Genomic DNA, 18,410 nt, shown 5'->3' on the forward strand with positions numbered 1-18,410 from the left:
CAGGGAGCTCTGCAGCCCCAGTAGGCAGGGACGAGTTCTCCTGGCCAGGTTTCACAGAGTCACTGAATCACCGAATCACAGAATGGTAGTGATTGGAAGGGACCTCTGTCGGTCATCTAGTCCAACCCCCCTGCCCAAGCAGTGTCACCTACAGCAGGGTGCACAGGACCTTGTCCAGGCGGGTCTTGAATATCTCCAGAGAAGCAGAATCCACAGCCTCCCTGGGCAGCCTATTCCAGGGCTCCGTCACCCTCAGAGGGAAGAAGTTCTTCCTCATGCTCAGATGGAACTTCCTATGCTTCAGTTTGTGCCCGTTGCCCCTTGTCCTGTCACTGCACACCACTGAAAAGAGTCTGGCCCCATCCTCCTGACACCCACCCTGCAGATATTTAGAGGCATTTCTAAGGTCCCCTCTCAGCCTTCTCTTCTTCCGGCTGAACAAGGCCAGCTCCCTCAGCCTTTCTGCATAGGAGAGATGCTCCAGACCAGTCACCGTCTTTGTAGCCCTCCGCTGGACTCTCTCCAGTAGTTCCTCATCTTTCTTGAACTGGGGAGCCCGGAGCTGGATGCAGTACTCCAGACGGGGCCTCACTAGGGCAGAGTAGAAGGAGAGGGGGAACCTCCCTCGACGTGCTGGTCATGGTCTTCTTAGTGCACCCCAGGATACCATTGGCCTGTTTGGGTGCCAGGGCACACTGCTGACTCATGGTTAACCTGTCATCCACCAGGACACTCATATCAGTCTCTGCAGAGCTGCTCTCCAGCAGGTCTGCCCCAAGCCTGTACTGGTGCGTTGGGTTGTTCCTCCCCAGATGCCGGACCCTGCACTTGCCTTTGTTGAACCTCATCAGGTTCCTCTCTGCCCAACTCTCCAGCCTGTCCAGGTCTTGCTGAATGGCAGCACAGCCTTCAGGTGTATCAGCCACTCCTCCCAGTTTGGTGTCATCAGCTCTTCCTGCATCATGGGCTTGGAGGAGCTCATCCTTCCTGGAGCACCCGACTTTCCCATCACGCCCACCCACCCACCGTCCCGAAGGGCCAGCTGCCGCAGACTTTCACCCGAATGATTGTGGGGAGAAGGTTATTGAGAGGGAGTGAGGCATGTGCTGGCTGTATGCAGTCTGATGGCACCCCTTGACCTGCTCTGGCAGCTGGTCCTGGCCATGAGGTGCTGCCTTGGGCAGGCGGAGGAAGTGTTCCTGCAGGGAGACACACGTGTGCCTGTGGCTGAGCTGACGGTGGCCAGCGAGTGCAGCTGAGCTGGGGGCAATACACTGCCGTGTGGGGCACGTGCTCAAGAGCCAGGGTATGGGGGGGAAGTGGCCATGGACACACCAGACTATACAGGCGTCACGGCCAGGGAGAGCTGAAAGGCAGAGGGCACGGCTGCTCTGGGCTGTGGCTGCTCAGCGCCACGCAGGCCCCCCACCTACCTGCCCAGAGGTTGTCCTGCACACACAGAGTTCCCCAAGGGTTTTTCTCTGCTCAACGCTAATCAGTGCTGCCATCTCTCTTCTTTTCCCTTCCTCAGGAACCGCCTCTGACACAGTGACCGTATCCAGTTGGACAGACACGTCGACTGCAGGTAAGGAGCAAAAGCCCTCAGTCATCCCCTTATGAGGATAAGTTGGGTTCTCTCATTGTAGGGAGCTCTGCAGCCCCAATAGGCAGGGACGAGTTCCCCTGGCCAGGTTTCCCCGAGTTGCTCTCCTGGGGTAGAAGCACAGCCCCACATGAAGTCTGCATCCCCTGTCGTGCCTTCTTTCTCTGACCCTCCTGGTCTTTGCTGCAAGGGCAAAGTGTTTGTGATGAATTCAGCAACTCAGTCCCATTCTTCTTGGTGCTGTTGCCTCCTCAATCTGACCCCAAGACCCTCATCTGTTTCACACATCCTTGCCATGGAGGAACAGTGCTGCTGACTGTTCTCCCAAGACAGTGTCACCAATCAGACCATCATGGGGAGCATGTTCAGGGGCTGATGGCTGCCTCAGCCTTCTCTGTCAGCCGGTCCGAACTGCGGTGCTGCCTTAGGCAGGAGGAGGGAGCGTTCCTGCAGGAAGACACGTGGCTGAGCCGGCCACGGCCAGCGAGTGCAGCTGAGCTGGGGGCAATACACTGCCGTGGGGGTCACATGCTTTGCTGCTTGGTATGGGGGAGAAGTGGCCATGGACACACCAGACTACACAAGCATCAGAGGCAGGAAGAGCCCAGAGGCAGAGGACCGGGTTGCCTGGGCTGTGGCTGCTCAGCCCCACGCAGGCCCCCCACCTACCTGCCCAGAGGCTGTCCTGCACACACAGATTTCCCCAAGGCTTCTCCTCCACTCAGTGACAATCAGTGCTGCCATCTCTCCTCTTTTCCCTTCCTCAGGAGACAACACTAAACCAGACAGTGCCTCAAATTCGACAGCGACACCGGCTGCAGGTAAGGAGCAAAAGCCCTCAGTCATCCCCTTATGAGGAGAGGTTGGGGTCAACCATCGCAGGGAGCTCTGCAGCCCCAATAGGCAGGGACGAGTTCCCCTGGCCAGGTTTCCCCGAGTTCCTCTCCCAGGGGAGACAAAGGTGCCAGGTCAAGGCTGTGAATCCTCTCCACTCTTCCCTCTGCCCTGCTGGCCTTTGCTATATTGGGAAAGTGTTGGGTAAGATTTCACAAGCACTGTTCTTTCTGCTTGGGGTTTTGCCTTCTGATACAGAATTTGGCTTTAGTAGGAGCTCTGGAAACACAATATCTGGAGATGATTCCTCTAGCCAATGAAACTTTGTTACGTGTTTTCCTTTCCATTTTTGGGGGGCTGAAACAGAGCTACTGTATTTTTCTGCATTGCACATAAAATCTCTACCTCATCTATGTGAATGTACCTATGGAGTTAAGTGATAGAAAGCAGGAAGGATGAAAATTAGAATTTGATGACTTGAAGAGAACTGTAATTGTCATCCTATATATAGTGTGTATTACTACATAACTTTTAATTACTTATAAACTAATAAATTATGTATATATTTGAAATACATACTTCCAAATCCTTTCAGAATGTGTAATTACTTAGAGAAAGTATAACTGCTACCATTTTAGGTGAAAAGTGTACCATATAAAAATTTAAATTTAAAATATATTTGAAGTTATTCTAATGTCCTTCTGCTCCCTAAATTTCTTTCTTCTGGTAGATTTGCTATCTCATCTTTTTATGAGTTTTCTCCTTATTGCTGTGCAAGGCACTGGCTAGAGTACAGGGCATGGTAGAAGCAGGTTTGGGAAAGGTTTTGAGGCATCATACCATGCTGCCTTCGATGGTCCCACTGTAGTCAAGGCACTAACAGGGCTGACATATTTAGACATTTTCCCTTTTCCAAGAATGAACACAACCTCATCTTCAGCAACTACTCCAGCAAGTAAGTAGAAGGCAGCAGTCAGCGCAAATCGATGAAGTTTTACTGCTGTATGGTATAGTGGCCAGTTAATATATTTAGTCTTATTATGGTGATAGCTGTAAACCTGCAACAAATTCCTTAGCAGCATACTCACATATCTGTTGTGGTATGTATAGAATGATGATTAACATGGTAGCCTTCATTTTATTAATGCATTTGCAGTAAAGGACCCTACCATGACACTGTCTTATAATAAGGCAAGTACATACCAGTGCAGCATTAAAGACGCACAGGCGATTGTAGTCTGCCATTTTCTAATTTAGTCACTGATTTTGGCAACCCTCAATAGACTTTTTTGTATGGTTTGGTTTTAGTTGTATTAAGCAGAGTTAGATTGTGAGTGCTTGGCATGACAGATTGTGAATTTCAGTCTTACTCTGTGTCCTCTACTGTTATATCCTGCTGGATTTAGTAGGGAAAACAGTTACTATACAGATAGTAAGCCAGCAAGACATAGTCATGTGGTCTTTAATTGTATCTACACTCTATAAAAGATACCTAGTAGTTTCCTTTAGTAGAAGTATACATGAAGTATTTAATATATGAACTACTTTATACATGAACTGGCTATTGCAATTTCATATCTTACATCTTACATCGATATCTTACATCTTTGTATCAGGGGACTTCTGCAGCTCGAATCCTTGTGGAAGAAATTTGGTTGAATGTGTTGCTTTATATAGCACTTACACCTGCCTGTGCCCATATGGATACTACTATAGCGACAAGGATTGTCACAGCGGTGAGTTGCAGAAGGGCAATCTATATTTTTAGTTACTTCACAGATAGCTGCTCAAGCAATTTTTTCTTCTCATATCCCTTGTTCTCACATTATAAATGAAAACAATCAGTCTTGGGAAAGTGACTGCTGAATAATGCCAGGCTTTGCAGACAGCCACTGCTACAGTCACCTAGATTGTTATCTCACAAAACAGTAACTGCCAAAGAGGTTAATGTGCTAGGAAAAGAAGGTGAGTTCTCTGTCAGGGATGCCTGAGATTTAAATGAGTGAAAAGCAGGAAAAAAATACAAATGTAAATCTGACATCAATATTTATGGCCAGGATATAAAAAGGCCCAAGCCCGTGAAGACCTCTGAACAACAGGCTTGGTTTTCCTTACTGGTAAACCCTCCTCACATTCCTGTTGAATTGTGTCTCTGAGATGCTGCTGAAGGCTAACCGTGTGAGAAAATGGGACTTACTTAAGTGCCAAGAGGCAGGATTCTCAATTTTGCTTGTGAGCCTAAAAAAGCAGGCAGATACTGAATCACTTTCTCAGATATGGTGAGCCACGTTAGCTGCTTAGTGGCTGTGACTGCGCAGATGAAGTCCTTAATATAGGCATGGTCTCACTGAATGCTGTAACCCCTCACATGGAGTCATCTGTTAGCTTCAGGCTGTGCTTACAGTTTAATGTTATTCAGTTTCATAGCCTGGCCAGTTTGATCGAGCCCAGGATCCTGCCTGCTTCCCCGGTAGCCAGAGTACGTTCCTCATTGTGGCTGAATTGATTGAACGAACATTTGTCCCCTACTGATTCCTCCAGTATATGAAAAATAACACTGATCGATTCTACATTGTATTTCCCCATCTCTGAAGGCTGCAGAACTCTAAAGTGAAACTAGATGTACTTGAATGCCTTCTAATTAATTAATATTCTCTGTTCTTATTCCAGCGAAAATATTCCCAGGGGTCATTACACTGAGTGAATCTTACAGTAATAGTGTTCAAACTGTAAATTCTGTGGAGTACGAAGAGGTGTTCCAAAATGTAACGAAGTTTGTGAGTGACCTTTTTTTAAACCTTTTCTGTATATTTAATACTTTCCAGAATGTCAGGCAGACAGAGGGGATACATGCTGCCTTTAATGTAGAGCCTAGAATAGCTTCACTTGAGAAATCTAATTCTTTCAAAGAATGCTTCACACTGTTTTAGATGTATTCATAAAACACTTGAATTTTGCCCTCAGCTGAGTACATGAATGGCTCTTGCTGAAGTGAAGGGATGTACCTGAAATAAACAGTATCTGCATTTGTAATGCCACTTCTATTCTGGGAAGTTCTCACATAAATTGCTCTGTAAGTTTTCCAACCCATTTAGTTTCTGATCTTCACTGTTTGCTGAGGGCTCAGTAATACTCAGTGGTATGAGTAAAAATGAGCAGTTTAAATTTTTTTGAAAGCAAGCTATGGTTTCCATACAGCAGAAACTTTTCAGAATGGTTGTCTAGCTGTGTCTAACTACCTAACTCATAAGCCTCTTCCATAAGCACACCACTATTAGTATTTTAATATTATTAGTGAAATGGATATTACACATTTTGAGCGTTCTATGATCATAGATAAAATCTTGTAATGGATTTCCTGGAGAAATAAGATGAACAGTTTAATTTATACTGCCATGCTGAAACAAGTGGATTAGTTTATGTCACTTTCTGGAAGTAAGGAAGAAGTATGCAACTCTACCAGACAGCTGATCAAAAAATATTCACAAAATATTATTCATAATTCATCAAAAATGGTTATCAAACTCTTCTTACTATTATTTTGCTTCCTATGAATGTTTTCTCAGAAAGTAAACAAAAATTGTCCCTCCAGAATGTTAAAAAATATTTTCCTCAATTTTTTTGTCTAATTTTTTTTCATGACATGGCTACTGAAGTGCACGATATGCAGCACTAGAATAGGTATTTAATAGCATGCAAAAGAGAAAATAGCATAGAAAACAATTTTTATTTTATTGCAAAGGATAGTTTATCTTTCATTTTGGTTGACTTAGACATCTTACCCTTTTCTGACAGTGCCTCCTGCTTGTGTGGCTGTTGGAGGCAGCTGCCTCCACCAGTTGTTCCCTGCTTCACATGGGATGAGGGAGAGCAGTGACTTTTCTACCGACCCCATACAAACCCCAGTGCTTTCATCAGTGCCGTGCTTCTCCCCCTGTTGCACTGCCTTGACACTCACTCGAGTCTCTCCACCCCTCCCCTTCTCTCCTACATTCCCTGTTTTACAGCACCACCCCACCGCTCCACTTCTGCAATACCTTGCATGGTGGATGTGACTGATCAGCTCACTTTATTTGTGCCTGTAGTAGCATGTTCTGGATTAAAATTTTACAGCTGAAGCCTCAGTGCTTCCTGTGATTTTGGTCTATGTTTCTGCTTGCTTTTGACTCCAATTCATTTATCATTTACAGTTTGACTATGCCTTCCGCAGTTTCACAGACTACTATAAACAGACTGTCATCGTGGAAATTCAGTAAGTGTGCCAGGTTGTCTTTTGTGCAATACGTGCTTCCCACACACCCCATTTTAATCTGTTCCCATGGAGTACTCAGTTCAAGAAAGGATGTGGGATGAGGTCAGTTCAGTATGCCTCCTGTTAGAGGAGGACATTCTTTTTGTATTTTTAAAGTTTCCAATATGTCTGTGAAGTCACAGACTGTCCTCCACCTCACCGGAGGAAGAATGCCTTCCAGCTGAACCCAACCCAGCTGGCATGCAGGTAGCATAGATACCTCTACATTGCAAACAGACCCTTCTGAATTCATAGCGGTCATACCCTGAATTATCCTCACCACGCTTCAGGATTGGTTCTCCATGTTGTACCTGGATAACAAAACAGACTGTTGGAGCAAGTAAAAGTTAGATGAGGTCCTCCACACTGCAGCCGGGTTGAGGTTAGCCCAGTAAAAAACCAAGAGTTGCATGCCAACAGCACACAAAGGACTTATGGAGTTAGTGGTGAATCCAACAGCCTTTGCTTACCAGCTACCTATTTACATCTGGATCTATTGGAAAGACGGCCATTAATGGATTCCTAAGCAAGACTTGAACTCATTTTCAGGTGTCATAGCAGCTGTCTACATTGTGGGGTGAAAGAAGCTAGGGTAGAGAGGGAGGTTTGGCAGAAATCTGCTGGTTTTGCATCTAGCTTGCTATTCATATGGATTATACAAGACTTTAAAATGATGCTTTCTGTACTTTTCAGACTTCAAAGTGAAAGCAGAGCTTCTCATCCAATAAGCATAATAGTGATAAACCTGTTTACAAACGACTCACCTATAAGCAATGACACAGTTATTTCTGCAATAGATAACGCAACAAATGAATCAACCTATGTCTCTCAGTATGAAGGTATGTATTTCCTTACTGTGAATGTAAATAACCAGTACAAACAGAGGTTCCTATCTTCAAAGCTAGTTAGAACATTTCTGTGTGTAGTAAAGCCCATCAGAGCACAACTTGTTGATTTTAAACAGCTGAATGTTCAGTCTTTGGTAATTTTGAAGACTCCGCCATTCAGTGTTGGACTCTTTTGTGTTTTTAAGGCTTTCTACTTCCTGCGTAAAGGAGAGAAGGAAAATCCTTTTACCTAAGTAAGCAATGGCATATTGATTTTAACCTGTGAGGGTTAAGTGGCTGGAAAAATCCGGACGAAATATGTACAGACATAGATTTTTCTTCTGAGAATAAGCCAGTATTTTACTGGCAAAATAGGATTATAGTTATTACCATAAATAACCATGGTAATTGACATGAGGCCTCACTGATTAGCTACTGAGCGAAGTCACTCATTGGTCTAAACCAGTAAAGCCTCACGTTACTCATGTGTAATGCTTGAAGAATGATTTTGCAAATAAAATATGGATTCTTTTTTTATCTTTTTTTTTCATGTGCTCCTATTTTGAAATCAGCTTTCGCAAAAGGCTTAGCTAGTTAAAGAAGTCCATTGGCATATAGCCTAAGTTTGGTCTCTGAAGGTGACTGTATCCACCTCAACCATGACATTTCCTGTGTGCTAGTCCTAAACATGAGAGGGAAATAGAAAATACCTGGGACCTCACTAAGCACCCCTACAATCACATCCCTCTACTGCATGCTACCCACCGAGGTGTGTAAACCGTTCCCACCACTTGGGACATGGTTCTAAAGAGCACCATGCTGGACAAAGAGCATACTAATATTGCTCATGAAATGAGCTGCATGCCCGTAAACATTTATATCTATGTAGGACTGTATGGGATCTGGGCTTCACAGTTCAGTTGTAGAAAAAACTAAGGGAATAGTGCTGGTGTTTTTCTGTATGTTTTTCTAAAGTCAGTCACAAAGTCAGTGTTCAGAGTATGAACTTTTGGGTAGAATTTCCCTCTTCATGGACTGGGCGGCAGGAAGATTTTGAGGCAGTGAGAGGCTGAGAAACAGAAGGTCAGAAAATGTGATGGAAGCAGGACCTTAACTGGTAAAGAGCAAGGGAAAAAAAAAAGGGCTGGTTCAAATGCCTGCAGTATTATGTCCCCAAAAAGGGACTTCCAAGGGTTTTTTTCAGAATTACTAAATAGTTGGTTTATGATTTACTGGGCAAGTGCACTGCTTTCTGTGAAATTATAAGCACTCGGGTTTGCTTTCTGACTGTTTCTCTTTTGAAGCTACCACCTATTGTGCTGTTTTTAAATGTGATGCTGAAACCACTGTATGTGAAGAAGATGTGTTTCCAAAATGCATATGCAAAAGCAATTACTCAATGACAGAATGGGATGTTCATTCTTGTTCAGGTAAGAACCTTCCTACTTTATCTGTCCCCAAAAGGCTGACCTGGTTGCTCCCTCTCTCAGTCCCTTTTTGAAAATGGCACTCTGCAAATGTGCTGATCTCTGAAAATCAGGGAATGTTTGTCTTATTAAGAAAGCCATGGAAACATGTTCTCATGTTTCAGTTTGAACACATCCATAATTCTATTCCAGTAGAATAAACTACTAAAGCCTGACAAAATTATCACTGAAAGCAGTAAGTGGGTCACTCCTTAAATGCATTGTTAAATTCTTGGTGAGAACTGAAACCTAAATAGGTAAAGGATGGAACAAGTTGAATCTTGCCTTCACAGCCTTCTCTGCTGGGACTTATTTTGGGAATAAATTCTGCATGCTACCTGGAGGCAGCTGTGGGCACGCTGACAGAGCTGGAAGTCTCCTGATGCACTGCAACGATCTGTTAAAGCTCTGTCCCTTGTTGGTCATTCTAGGGTTGCATTACCTGTGTTTAGACAGGTTTTTATGGGAAGAACGGTTTATGTGATTTTTAGGAATTGTTAATTGTTGTGGTTTTATTTGCTTGCTGGTTTTGAATCTCTTAATGAGTACCCTGATCAAATATTTAGCTATCCTCCACAGCCCTGAGATGTAGCTTATTTTCTTCTTATGAAAACAAAAATTTTCACACTACAGAAAAAAGTCTAAGACATGAGGTTTTAAGAAAAACCACAAATACTGCAAACACTCTTGATAAAATCGTGAAAGCTGGCTATAAGAAAGACCAGAGAAATGTGATCCAGTGTAGCCCTTTGTGGCCCCTAATTTCTCTAAATCTGATCCATTTTTGTATCAGTTGCAATACAAATCATCTGCTGTGAGATCAAACTGCAGGTCATTGCTTGCCTATGTAAGATGCAGCCTAGCCAGATTTCCATTCTGCTGGGGCTGGACAGTTTGAACAAAGGCCGTTTACTTCTAATTTTGTACTTTCGTATTTCAGTTTCTGTTCTACATAGGTCTAGCTCTAGAAAATCCATTCTGGTACTTTGAAGCACAACAAAATTCTCTGTGTTTATAGTGCAAGAAAAAAAATGGGAGAGAGGGGGGAATTTTCTCCAATGTTGATTTTTGGGGCTATCTTCAATTCACTCTGTATCTTTTCTCTCTGAAAATATAGATTGCAATAACTGTTCTGCAGAAGAAAACAAGTACTGTGCAAAAGAAAATGGGATTCCAACGTGCAAATGCAAGCCTAACTTTGAACCGAAGAATGGAGCATGTGTATCGTGAGTACTCAGCTTTTTCTTGCATTCCTATGTTCTAGGCAAAGCTAGGGGAGAAGACCATCTAAAACAGGGTCACCCTCAATCTAGAAGAACAGCCTGCAGCTATGTGAATCAGAGAGCTGCCTAAGGTGGACAAATTTCCATGGTGTCACAAGTTATGGGATTTTAACTGCTCGGTGTTAGCTGTTGGTGTGCGCTCATAGTACCTCAAAGGAAAGTCAGGGAGATCCAAGCTCATCTGTGAGTCAGCAAAGAGAATAAACTACTTCGTGCTTATTTTGTGGGTTGTCCACAAAAACATAAACTATTCCTTCAAAGTAATTGAGCCATGTGAACTGGTATGCTGAAGCATGTAGTAAGCAACAGATATTAGAGGAAAACTTGCCTCAAATCCCTGGAAAGTTTCCATGATATCAGTGGGGACTCTGTTTCCTGATAACTTTCAGACCTATGTTATTTCATCTTGGTTTTCCCTCTGTGGGTATTTCTGTCAGCTCAGGGTCAGAACAGAGCAGTGTTGTTTGCTGGTGAAGCAGAGTAGGTAACTGGTTGTGCTCTGCTCCCATGGATAAGCAGAGGGACCTTACTCCCCATATCCATTAATTCAGCTCTTTTTGTAGTTATTGCTGCTACACAATGAACACTTCTTACTGTAAAGTCAATATATTATAAATACAAGAAACTAGTACGGGAAAAGCTGCCAGTACTTATAGACCTTACTGAGGCTTTTGATAAAGGCAGTGGGTAGAAATTCCAGAGGGCTCACAGATGTATGGCTTAGTTCTTTGGAGAAATTAGGCCTTTTTAACATGTTTCAGGCAGAGAACCTGAAACTTTGAGTGCCCAGCTCACCAATCATTCTGAAAATCTCAGACTGTTTTACTCTAACAATGAAACTAAACAGTTCAATATTAAGATAGCATTAAAGAATAAACCTGTGATGAACACACCTTGCACAGAAATTGCTGATAAAATGTGGAAATGTACTATTGTTTTGTGATCATCTGCTTAACAACATTGTATTTTCTTTCCTTCCTTTTTTTTTTCCTCTCGTATAGTTGTGCAGTGGGCTACTCTGGAGAGAACTGCACGAATAGTAAGTAAAAGAATTTCTGATCTTTAATTACAGCATGGAAAAATAACCAGTAATATTTAATCTGCCTGAGATAACAAAATTAACAAGTAGTAGCCTTTAGGGGTGCCACCATCCTGTATTGGTACCGGGAAAATGTTAGAAAAAAATGAGAGAAATTCCACTGTTGCCTGGAGGGAAAAATCCTTCTTGAATGTCATGTTCAGACAGACAGTAGCATTTCCTCTGATGACCTCTGCATTAAGCCCAGTAGTTTTTAGTCAAACATAGGTTATTTGGCAGAAAACCATTTATTCCTCATCTAAAGGCACGTAATGCTGAACTCAGCACCACTAATGGATTAGTTCCTCCTGTAATTAATCACTCCTTCTATTAAAACTTCAGCAGATTACTCACATTTGAAATATTTCTGCTTTAATATCCAACCACTGGTTCTTGTTTGTGCTTTACCTTGCAAGCAAGCGCTGCATAGTATCTAGTATTCTACAGTGGTGAAGAGATGATGGCACCGACTGTCTTATAGCTGTAATTGTCTGGACAAGCTAACCAGACTGGCCTTCCAAAGGTTATTCTCTTTTTGAGTCAGTTTTGCAGCTGTTTGCTGCACCTTCTCCAGCTTCCACCGTCATATAGGTTAGGAGAGGACATTCTTCATGCCTTCCAGTGTTTGCACGTGTCTAAACTCAGAACATCTAATACAGTTAAAGGCAGGTTGAAAAATGAGCAGTTACGGTTATTCACTTCTCAGAACTACTTTGGCTTTATTTGAGCAAAAGGTATATCCTCATGTGGCCCTTTGGAACCTCACACTGCTGCATTCTTAAACTTACACGTTTAACATACCTGTGTCTGTAGCTATGAGATTTTCAAGGGTTTTCTTCTAGTTTTGCCTAAAAGTTTTGGATATTGGCTAATGGTAGTTATAATGCAGCCCAGAGAATCTTGCCATGTGTAAATGTTTGGCAGAAAGCATATTTTTCATCACATGGAACATATTTTTCTTGAGAAAATTTTTGGAATTTTAAGGCCTATTTCATAAAGCAAATGGAAATGCTAAATTGGCACAAAATCAACACATTGTGAATTTAAACATGAATTTGACCTGCTAATAATGAAATCCATTAATAGCCTCATTTTCTCCGTATGGCACTTGGTGGGTACTTTGCTGAACAATAACCAAGGAGACTTTACACGTGTTTGGCACAACGTTCTTTTGAGAAATCATATTCGCTGTTGTCTCACTGTATGCTCCTATGATTCAATGCGCTGGATCGTTCTGCTGGTAATGGCACAGCTGGTGTTTTCATGTTGTGTATCTCCAGTATAGGCATTCAGTGTACTAAATGGCAAACGCATAAATACAAACTGGGACCTTCAAGTAGGTAACACACGTAAGGTTGGGTAGCTCAAGACGCTGGCTTACTCTTCACACTGTTGTCTAGAAATTATGCCCTGCAGAACACAATTCTCCCCTTTTTTTTTTTCCCCTCGCCATGGCTATGCAGAGCTAAGACTAGATGTCGGTAGCAATTCCATTCACAGCTGAAGGAAGATATACAGAATCCATGTCCTTCTCCCTTAGTCATGCTGGTTCTGCAGCAAGATCAGTGAAAATAACTTTTCCTTGCCAAACATTTATTCAGATAGGGGGTATTTATGCAGTGTTTGTAGTACCACATAGCAGACTTCCCAAATCGGTGTGCCTTATTTGCCTGGGGCATGGGAACAGCCCATTTGACACCAAACTACATATTTTAACAGCAACACTAGTTTAAGCAACCTCCGTGCGCTCCCAGTTGCTCCTGTCACTCAGCTGTACTGGAGCAACCATGTGTGAAGGCGTTCAGTGCATGGAATTAGGAACCTGAGCTGGGATCAAAATCGCCATCTAGAAGAGATGGTCTTTAATGCAGATCAGTTCCCTCATTTACATCTTTCTGTGTCCACAGCCAGTTGTACTGAGACAGCACCACGATGAATAACTTCCTCCCTTCCTCCCTTCCTCCCTTCCTCCCTTCCTCCCTTCCCCCCTTCCTCTCCCCTCCTCTCCCCTCCCCTCCCCTCCCCTCCTCTCTCTCTTCCTCTCTCTCTTGCTTTTAAGAGACGGGACCTGTTTTGCAATATTTACCTTGAGTTTTTAATTGCTGTTTCTTGTTTCTTTTGTGTGGTTTTCTTTTTCCCAGATAGTGAACTCATCCTTATAATAGTGGGTACAGTGTTTGGAGCAATTATCCTGAGTTTAGTGATAGCAGTCTCTGTTGTTTCAGTAAGGTAAGAGTATTTCTGAAAATTGAATAGAAGTTGCATTGCTACATATTCCTAGAGAACTAAGCAGAAATTTAGAGAGGGGCAGGGCTGCAAATGTGTTTGCATGCCGAGTTTATTTAAGTTACGTAGCCATTAGAATTCGGTTTTGCCTGTGCACTCTTCCCAGAATTATTTATTCTCTTGCTGTGAATCTGGCCATGAAAGCTTCAGCCAAGTCTTTCAAAATACACACCTGACTCATTAATCCTAATCCTGCCCTAGCCAGTACTGATAAGGCATGTGGATGAGACTGAAGGAAGATGCTGATATCAGAAGACTGTGTGCCCCAAATTCAGATTCTCTGCAGCATTCCCTGCTAGAACTTCAGCTCAAGGCCTGGCATGCCCATTTCAGCTCAATACAGGTGGCTTTTCCAGCCAAGCATCTCTTTAAACTTTGCTATTCCTGGTGTACTGTCAAATTCCCAGTTCCAGTTGCACCTCCTCACTTCTCTCCACACAATAAACATAGCAACACTCAAGCAGCTCCTCTGCCTTTGCTCTCAGCAATGCCCAGGTAAAGATGCCTACAAGACCACCCATAGTAGGCATAGCTCACCAGCAGGTGCACAAGCTGGTGTTGAGTGTGTGTGCGATGGATGGACTTGTGATCACAGACAAGCCAAATACATTGTGTGAATGTCCAGCTTTGGCTGCAGGCATGATGGCAACTTTTATTAACCAGGCCTAATGAATCCCTCATTTCTTCCTCTAAATTGCCAGTTAGAGCTAGTGGTGGTGGAGGAAACTCCTTCACTCTAGGAACCAGCTGAAAGAGGCCAAAGTCCCTCTCTGTGTCTCCTGGCAGCTTAGCCCTGCCTATGATAAGAGATGCCAAACTTTGTACTCTATCATTGATAACAAGGGTTTTGCAATTGGTATGCTAGAAAAATCTGTTACGTGTTTCGGAACAGGACTGAGCATTCAAAATAAGGTGGGAGTGGACAACTCAGTAAGTTGGACTTACTTAATACATAAGGCACACTAAAAGGCCTTTCAAAACCTCCTTTATTCTTCCATTTCCTCTGAAGAGCCAAACGCAGACAAGATCCAGGGAAGAAGAGTCTGATAAAGTCAGGATATTCCAACCCAAATACCTCTGATGATACACAGCCCTCAATGTTCCCCAGAGTTCAGACCACTTCTGGCCATGTGAACCCAGGATATCAGCCTCACAACCCATATGAGATGCATCCTGCAAACAGAGGTCGTTTTCCAGAGAGGGATTATGACGATTTGGTAAGTGTTTCACATAGGCCTACGAGAATTGTGCTCCTAAACTGTAGTGTTGTGGGCTACAGACATTGTTGGAATCTAAACAGCATTCCGTCCATCCTCTCTTAATCTAGAAGGCCAAAGTGATATAAAGGCAACCAAACAACTGTAGCTGCAGCTGAAAAAAATTCACTAATACAGAGATCAGCACTCATGAAGACCTTTCTAAAGCCCCACTAATCATCTTGAGTCACAGGAGGTATATATGAAAAGCAAGGGTCAAAGCAACATCTCACCTGCCCAGTGGTCTGCTGTGGCGTCGGACATTTGTCTGCATTGACTGAGCACATCCTTCAGCACAGGCACGAATCACAGAATCATAGAATGGTTTGGGTTGGAAGGGACCTTAAAGACCCTCTGGTTCCAACCCCCCTGCCATGAGCAGGAACATCTTCCACTAGACCAGGTTGCTGTGCTGCTGCACAGGCTGTTACCACCCGTGCTTCTTTGAAGCCAGCTGTAGGGTCACTAGTTGCTGCAGTGGCAATTCCCAGCTGCAGCCTCATGAGAGATTCGCAGTCAGCTTAAGCTGGCACAGCTGCCCAGAGGGTCGGTGTCCTCCCAGCCGCTCTGCCACCGCCTAGTTCACACCAAGATCCTCTGCCGTTGCTGCAGCATTGCCAAGGGGTGACAAGGGGTGAAGCGTGACGTGCCACGAAAAAGCTAGCGCGGTTTTTGCATTGGTGTAACCCAGAGGAGCCTCTTTAGCGGGACCATGTCATTAGCTGGGAGGTGTGTTCTGAAAAAGCCGCCTGTTTTATCCTCAACTCTGCAAGGGAGATGCGGAGGGAGCGGAGGCTTGAGAGGTGCTACGTACACTGTGATATGATTAATTTGCTGGGTTCTGCATGCGTCCGGTAAATGGGAAGCACATTGCCCATTCAAAACTCATTTAAGTGACATTTTAGCTCCACCTCTGTGGTGCTAGAAACTACCCCTGTTTTGTGAAGAAAATCTGTTTAATTGCAATACACTTACGTGTTTTGCAGAATTGAGGCCTAAACGGTGACAGAAGCAACACAGAAACCTGATGTTTAAAAAACAAACCAAAACCTGCTTTAAAAAATCTGCCAATTAAGAGAAGAGAAAAGTCTATTTACCTCGGTCATTGATCAGATTTACATGGATTTTGGCATTTCTCACTTTCCAAAGATGTCAGCTTTTCACTGATTAAAATCTGCCTGTAAAATACATTTGGTTTTCCTTGAGGGCTAGTGTGTCACTTAGAGAGAGGGTTACCATGTGCTGAACTATTCTGTTAATGGAGCTTTCTCACCTAGAGCTACTCTTTATTTCTTTTCTTGTCCAAATTCTCTGTAGTATGCAACATCACGGGAGCCTGAGGGCTTTAGGATGCAGAGCACATACTAAGCGACCAGAGCAGAAGAATGGACGACTGCTGCAACCATGGGTCAGACCAAAGAGTTTCACAGCCTCTCACCAATGCAGTTACTTCAGCAAAAGAGACAACAAAGTCCACAACCCCAAATTCTCTGAAGATTTTCTAAAGGAAGACCTCCGCTTGAAAGAGATCATGGACAAATCTCTGAAAGAAGGGGGAAATGAAGCAGAGCGCAGGGAGAAGAGGAGAACTTTTAAAAGAACTAGCTGGCTTTGATAAACAGACTTCTGTCAGGAGGCCGGTACGTGGGCAAGAGAGTGAATGTAGACAAGAGACCAGGATTTTAACCCTGCTGGTTTTCAGTTCTGCTGGGAGGTGGTCCAGGCAAGACGTGATGCTGAAAAAAGTCAGCACCCAGAGCTTCGCCTGTATTTGTGCTCACTCTGTTTCAGCTACAGGCACCCTGTATGGCTTTGGGCAGATCAAAGTGAGATCAAAACTCTTCTTCATGAGAATCTAACCTGTTTCCCTTTACTGTAACAGATACAGTCTTCTTCCCCTCCTCAACACCCCGGTATTTCCTATCTGAAAGTATTCAGTTCAGATCTCTGCTGACATGTGTTGTGTGAGACAATGGTACTTGTCTGACCTTTTATGCAGCCTTCTTTCCCAATGCAATGGCAAGAAATTATATCCTCAAACAACCACTATTATTCTCCATCTTGCATAACTATATTGATTTTACATTCTCAGCTCCTGTGCAAAATGTTAACATTTTTTTTCTCATACCCTATTTACATTTTGATTGAATCATCTTAAACCTTTTTATTTTTCATTTCTTACATACACTCAATAAATCTGTGCGTAAAGGAATCTACATTTTACTGTATTTTGCTGTATGCATTTTCTATTGACTAGCCTTAACATTTCCTTATATATATAAAATATATATGTACAGATATGTACCTATATTTATGGATTAAGTTTGTTTAAAGAATCATTTAACTTCATGTTATATTTTGTGTTTTTATATATGCAGATTAATTTTTTCTATTAAACGTTATTGTTTCTCAGTACCAAGGTTTTCTTAAGTTGCTGCCCAGTGGTATAAGCATTTGTGTTACAACTCCGGAGACTATTTTATACTGAAACTTGTGCAGAATTTAGACACAAGTGTGCACAGGCTGGTGGCATCAGCACCCATCTTTCACTCAAAGGTTCCAATCAGAAATATTGTTAAGTCTTAATGAAGCTAAAATGTTTACTGTTGTAGGGCTGGCACCAGTTTTCTGTAATCATTTTCAATGGGAATTGCATAGTTAGTGCAGCTGGGTCTCCTTTGAAAATGCCGGACAAGGTTATCTCCATGATGGCAGCTTTGTGCATAGCAGTCTGTCAATAACACACAGCTAAAAAAAGGAGTGTCTTCCAAGTTAGGTGACAAGTTTGGGGGCCAGTGGTAGAGAACGCTGCATGTGGCTGTGGAGGTTACGAGGATGTGCATGCAGATGGGTTGTTCCAGTGCTCTTGGTGATCTAAACCAGCTCCCACTCGCCAGTTACGCAGGTGAAATGTGGGAACTAAACAGTTCTGATCTTTCTCATGTGGCTTCTGTAGCAAAAGAAGATAGACCCTGCTTTCTCTAACCGCCTGCGATGAGCAGTTCAGAGAAGTAGCCTGGTGAGAAAGGGTGCAAGGTATTTTCTGTTGTTTTCCTGCGTTTTCACTGTTAACTGGCAGAATTTCTTTCTTCTGGTTGAGTCCTGTCACCTTTGCTGCTGCCACCTGGCTGCACAGCGCCTGCCGTTGGCAGGATTCTGTAGGAGACCAGGTTCTGGTGGCCTTAGCCACCCTCCCCTGGCTGTGCGCAGCTCAAGATGTGCAAGGTGACCTTCCCTCCACACGAGCAGGGCTGGCTGGATTTAGCTGTTCACGACACCTGATTCAAAGGATGGGAGAGATCTGGTCTTACTTTCTTGACTTTTCCTCTGAGAGTACTCACCCGTAAGGAGTGAAGCAAGGCTTGGTGGCTACCTTAGCACAAGAGACAGAGAGGCCCCGTCCTTCCTCCAGCTAAGAAAACCCTACAAAGGGGACCAGCTCCCTTCCGCAGCAGTTCCATTAATGTATGGACCCCCGTGCCTGTG

General features: G+C 43.5%; 1 protein-coding gene across 1 annotated transcript; it reads left to right on the forward strand.

Moving 5' to 3' along the window:
* The first annotated feature begins 962 nt into the window (after window positions 1-962).
* On the forward strand, window positions 963-16,643 carry MUC13 (mucin 13, cell surface associated). The gene is made up of 14 exons (XM_075431053.1): window positions 963-1,037; window positions 1,152-1,245; window positions 1,532-1,585; window positions 2,371-2,424; window positions 4,054-4,173; window positions 5,108-5,214; window positions 6,628-6,689; window positions 7,422-7,567; window positions 8,860-8,985; window positions 10,139-10,247; window positions 11,306-11,343; window positions 13,524-13,611; window positions 14,678-14,885; window positions 16,242-16,643. The coding sequence occupies exons 1-14, from the start codon at window positions 963-965 to the stop codon at window positions 16,290-16,292; spliced, it is 1,332 nt and encodes a 443-aa protein (XP_075287168.1). The 3' UTR covers window positions 16,293-16,643.
* Window positions 16,644-18,410: the final 1,767 nt, after the last annotated feature.

Source organism: Opisthocomus hoazin, chromosome 9, assembly GCF_030867145.1.
Source record: "Opisthocomus hoazin isolate bOpiHoa1 chromosome 9, bOpiHoa1.hap1, whole genome shotgun sequence".
Classification (NCBI taxonomy): domain Eukaryota; kingdom Metazoa; phylum Chordata; class Aves; order Opisthocomiformes; family Opisthocomidae; genus Opisthocomus; species Opisthocomus hoazin.

Bases quoted from the DNA above. Each gene is read 5' to 3' on its own strand.
- MUC13 (XM_075431053.1), top strand. From the start codon at position 963: ATGGGCTTGGAGGAGCTCATCCTTCCTGGAGCACCCGACTTTCCCATC. The intron at 11,344-13,523 runs GTAAGTAAAAGA...TCTTTTTCCCAG, and splicing joins TGGAGAGAACTGCACGAATA to ATAGTGAACTCATCCTTATA. The intron at 13,612-14,677 runs GTAAGAGTATTT...TTTCCTCTGAAG, and splicing joins GTCTCTGTTGTTTCAGTAAG to AGCCAAACGCAGACAAGATC.